The sequence below is a fragment of the Puntigrus tetrazona genome, chromosome 2 (assembly GCF_018831695.1).
Source record: "Puntigrus tetrazona isolate hp1 chromosome 2, ASM1883169v1, whole genome shotgun sequence".
Classification (NCBI taxonomy): domain Eukaryota; kingdom Metazoa; phylum Chordata; class Actinopteri; order Cypriniformes; family Cyprinidae; genus Puntigrus; species Puntigrus tetrazona.
Genome location: NC_056700.1, coordinates 1,645,379 through 1,650,058, shown reverse-complemented (window position 1 = coordinate 1,650,058; position 4,680 = coordinate 1,645,379). Strand labels below are relative to the sequence as shown.

The 4,680-nt window shown below is 36.6% G+C and overlaps 1 protein-coding gene across 1 annotated transcript; it reads left to right on the top strand.

Annotated features, from left to right (window-relative positions):
- Positions 1 to 220: 220 nt before the first annotated feature.
- Positions 221 to 1,500, top strand: rgs5b (regulator of G protein signaling 5b). The gene is made up of 4 exons (XM_043255170.1): positions 221 to 330; positions 453 to 592; positions 685 to 851; positions 943 to 1,500. The coding sequence occupies exons 1-4, from the start codon at positions 287 to 289 to the stop codon at positions 1,114 to 1,116; spliced, it is 525 nt and encodes a 174-aa protein (XP_043111105.1). The 5' UTR covers positions 221 to 286; the 3' UTR covers positions 1,117 to 1,500.
- The last annotated feature ends 3,180 nt before the right edge of the window (positions 1,501 to 4,680 follow it).

Genomic DNA, 4,680 nt, shown 5'->3' with positions numbered 1-4,680 from the left:
CGATGTTTCACGCAACAAGTGGAGATGGTTAAGCACAAGGGAGGAAAAAGTGAATCTTTAAGGCAGTGCCTTCTACTGGAAATGATTCACTGGAGACCAAAGGCTCCTGAAGGACAGAAACTCCCCCTCCCTTCACAGCCGGCGTTTCATTGGCCGAGTCGCGTGATGTCATGGAGCATGAAACTGTATAAATAGCCCAGCGCTGCTGACATTTAGACAGAATCAAAAGCCTCTGACAGCACTAACTATCAGGCATCCAGCCACATCTCTGGACATCTCAGTTAACATGTGCCGGTCACTAGAGCATCTGCCAATCACCTGCCTGGAAAGGTATGCTTCAGATTTACTTTAAAAAATAAAAAGTACTACTATTTGTTTTAAACTAGACCTAAACCACCTGGAAAAATCAGAACTTTCCTAACTAAAATTATGAACACTCTTGTTCCCCACAGGGCAAAGGAGCTTAAAGCTCGGTTTGGAAGTTTTCTACTAAAGCAAGAGCTCAATGTCATGGGCCATTTGCAAAAAACTGACAAACTAACAGCAGAGGACAGACAGAAATGGTCTTTCCATGAACTCCTGGCTCACAAAGGTAAATTCATATCATCAAGAATGGAGGCGATCTAAAAATTGCATGATTAGAAAGAAAGGGTCGTCTAATGTTTTCTTCTTGTTTCTTCGCAGAGGGGCTTTGCTCTTTCACAACGTTCCTGGCATCTGAGTACAGTGAAGAAAACATCGCTTTCTATTTGGCCTGTGAGGACTACAGGAGCACAAAGAGCTCCTCGAAACTGTGCGCCAAGGCCAGGAAAATCTATGAGGAGTTCATCGCCTCTGACGCACCGAGAGAGGTACGTATACTGCGAAAATTAACAGCACAGAAGACTCGCACTTAACAGATCTCACGATAGAATCTAATCGCTGCTCATTGCATATTTTCAGGTTAATCTTGATCATGAAACTAGAAACATCACCTTGAAGAATATGGAGCAGCCCACACCGTCCTGCTTCAGCCTTGCCCAGAGTAAAATTTACACCCTCATGGAGAAAGACTGCTACCCTCGTTTCCTCAAGTCAACAGTTTACCAGGAACTCATTACACAGCATGTGGGTTAAACTACTCTAAAGACAGCGGAGGATTGCGTCCCTGATGATAATAACGGCATTTGTGTGACGTGATGGTCGCTGGATGATCTGAAGCGGTTTCCTGGGGTTCAGGAGGACCGGACACAAGCACTCAAAAGCCAGCTGGAAGGCCTCGGGCATTCGAGAACATTGTGGAGCGCACAGAGATCAAGATTGTAGCACTGGACAATAACTGTGAAAGTGACTATGACTTTTGCACAATTATGTGTTATGTGTGTATTTTGTATTGCCTATGAGTATTTATTGAAAGGTTATATTGAAAATAGTGTTTATATTTGTATTTATATTTAATGAACGATTGGGTTATTTATTTAACTTTTGAGTGAAAAATTGAATAAATTTTTTACATGGAAAGATTTGTCTTTAACAGTCTTTTACCTTGGTGTGTATACAATAATTTACTATTTTATTTTATTTTATTTTATTTTATTTTATTTTATTTTATTTATTTTATGTGCAGCTAAATGTTTTTTTAATGTCATGACTGCTGGTCCTCTTCACACACATCCCACTTACATGGTTTATTTAATTTTTTTATTAATTTTAGTGTTCATTTTTTTACTCTTATTTATTTCATTTTAATGACTTATTATTACTATTATTTTTATTGATCACTTAATTATGCTTCGTGGATTCTATTTTAATGTTATTTATTTGATTTTAATTACATTTATAATTATATAATTATTATTATTTTATTTAGCTTTATTAATTTGATTTAAATATTAATGTTATTTTTTTTACTTTACATTTTATTCTTTTTACCGATAGCGTGTTTATTTTTATTTTTATTTATTTTGTAATGTAATGCACATCTAAAGGAAACCAACGTTTTAATGCCGTAATACGTAAGAGTTGTCCTCCCTCTGCTCTTCATCTTCCCACACATCCCACTCACGCGGGTTAATGGAGGCTCTTAGTCACCTCCAGCGCACAAAGCCTGGCACCTTTCTCAGTGAGCCTCATAAAAAGACTAAAAATCTACTCACATACATGCGCATAATTAACTGCGACCGACAGGATCATTAGATTTTTCCAGAATATAAGGCCAAGCAGAAGTGTTTATTCCAGGAAAGCTGTGCGGTGATGAGGCTGGTCTCCATGGAGACGACGTGGACCACTCATCTCTCCCACTCCACGCCTCTGCAGGAGTCTGTTTGTCTTCTGCAGTGATGGCACTGAGAGACAGCGGCCCACTCTGACTCACCTGCTCCGAACCCCTGAACACTGCTCTTTAAAACAGCGTCTGCAGTCGCCGAACAGGGAAAACTGGCTCGGTAATGATTGCAGAACAGACTAAACGGTTGTAGGGCAAGCTTATGAAAACGGACCATAATGTTAGTCTTTTTATACAAATCTGTAGTTTTGTAGAGAGCATTTTATTCACGACTTCTTAAAAAACAAAAGCACACTGATCTTACCGTCAAAAAGTATCTCTAAACATCCATAATTATATTTTAGTGAATTTCTCTGAGACTATAAATGCCACAGTTTTACGTCTGCATGTCCTGTACAGAGTTCATCACCACCCCCTTTCCTTGGTCTTCAAAGCTGAAAATTATTACTGAATTTTTTTAAATTGTGTCATCAATCGACATCTTAGGAAAATGTCATGTTTCAAATCAAAATGCAACTTTCTGTAACAAAACAGGCGAATTTTATAAAAATCCGGTCAATTATGACTGCCATTATTACACTTTACACTTTATTCATTACGTGTTGTCTCAAAATCACATTAGTATGCAAATTACATTTAGTTCATAGACATATTGATATATAGATATATAAACCCGTTTATGAAAATGGCATATCAAATCATTCGGTTATACCATAGTTGAGAATCATCTTTATACAATGTTTGGGGAAAAAAATGTATTGGATTTAAAAATAAATGCATCTTTGTTCATATCATTTTATTTTCTTAAAGAAATTGAGTCCTGATGTCCTCAACCGAAGACATAGCATAACTTGAATGAAATATCATTTTTTACATTTTTCTTTTTTTGCATTATTTTTAATAAAATGTAAAGAAAAATAAATATTTTTTAAAATCCTATTTTTTTCTTTGGTCTTAAGAGGATAGGCATGGTCAGGCAGCCCGGGTAAACAGTCTAAAACAAATTAAAACATTAGGAATTGCAACCATATTTGTTTGTTTGTTTCTAATTAATCAATATCTATAATATCGAATTAAATACGTGAGAATTTGAAGAATATTTCCAGAACAGAAACCAAATTCAAAAATCTTGTACAGAGGGGATTTTGGATATTTTCTTTTAGCCAGAAAAGGAAAGTAGTAAAATAATGCATTTTTGTTTTTTTCTTCTCTTTATGAAAAGCAACTGACCAATACATATTAAAAATACAGAACTATAAGAGAGAGATAGAGAGAGACAGACAGAGAAAGAGCTCACCCAATATTAAATTACATCTAGGCTCTTAAAATATTATGTATGTCTACCCCTGTTGGTAGATGTTGTAACTACATTTCTATAATCTGTCTTCATTGAACACCATTTAAAAGCAGTTGTGAATTCTAACAAAAACGATATGAAACATAATGCATCGTACAACTTATATATACATGTGAAATGTAAGTCCATATAATTTCTTTCATTATATGGACAAGTTATGTGTCTGTTGCCTTTCATGTCATAGCCCAGGAAAGTCCTTCTCATAATAAATCCAGACTTCCACTGAGATGAATTAATTTCCACGCATTAGAGACTTCCTTGCTATCACCATTTTTTAAATGTATATAATGTTTCTATAAAAATATAACATATGTATTTACGTAGAAACAGCGATCTTAACACTTCCAATCAGTTTTGAAGCTACAATTACTCTAATAGCCAAGAGTCGCTTGCAACTTCTCCATACATGCATGTTTTTGTTCTTCTTCATTTTCTCACATGTGTTTATTGCAAGTATTGCGGCTGTAGTAAAACCTCCGGATTGCTCGACGGTGAGCTCACTCGGCCGGCGCTAAATCCAGGACCCTCTCTCACAGGAAGAGGACATTTCCGTCTTCTTCTAAAGATGTCTGAAGATGTGGTGCACTTTCTATTTCGGCAGGGTGATTATGGTAAGCGCTGATGAAATGAACAACAATGTCAACAGACTGCCAGTCACAGTTATTTGCAGTAAACACTGCCACGGTTAGTCACCGCTGCTGTTTAAGGTGACAAACACCCACCTCCACGCAGAAGTTATTCATAGCTCAGGCCTGTATACGGTGAAGTCACACAATAGAGGAACGGTGTATATATATAGAGAGGGGACAGATTTCAGAAAAATGACCAGTGTTTTCCTTCTATTGTTCCGCATGCCTGTGGATCATTTGTAGACACTTTTCCCGAACACGAGCTGGTGACGAGGAAGTCCTCAAAAACCTGCCAGGAATGTGGAGCGAGGGTTTTAACCACTGTTTATTTTGAATCCCTCACTTTACCTTTAACAATTGTTTAAACATAAACACAGGAGGGATTATGGGGATTTTTTTTTTTTGTCATTTTTTTAATAATGTAAAACAAC

Coding starts and splice junctions, on each gene's coding strand:
- rgs5b (XM_043255170.1), top strand. CDS start 287: ATGTGCCGGTCACTAGAGCATCTGCCAATCACCTGCCTGGAAAG. Junction 331..452: donor CCAATCACCTGCCTGGAAAG/GTATGCTTCAGA, acceptor TGTTCCCCACAG/GGCAAAGGAGCTTAAAGCTC. Junction 852..942: donor CCTCTGACGCACCGAGAGAG/GTACGTATACTG, acceptor GCATATTTTCAG/GTTAATCTTGATCATGAAAC.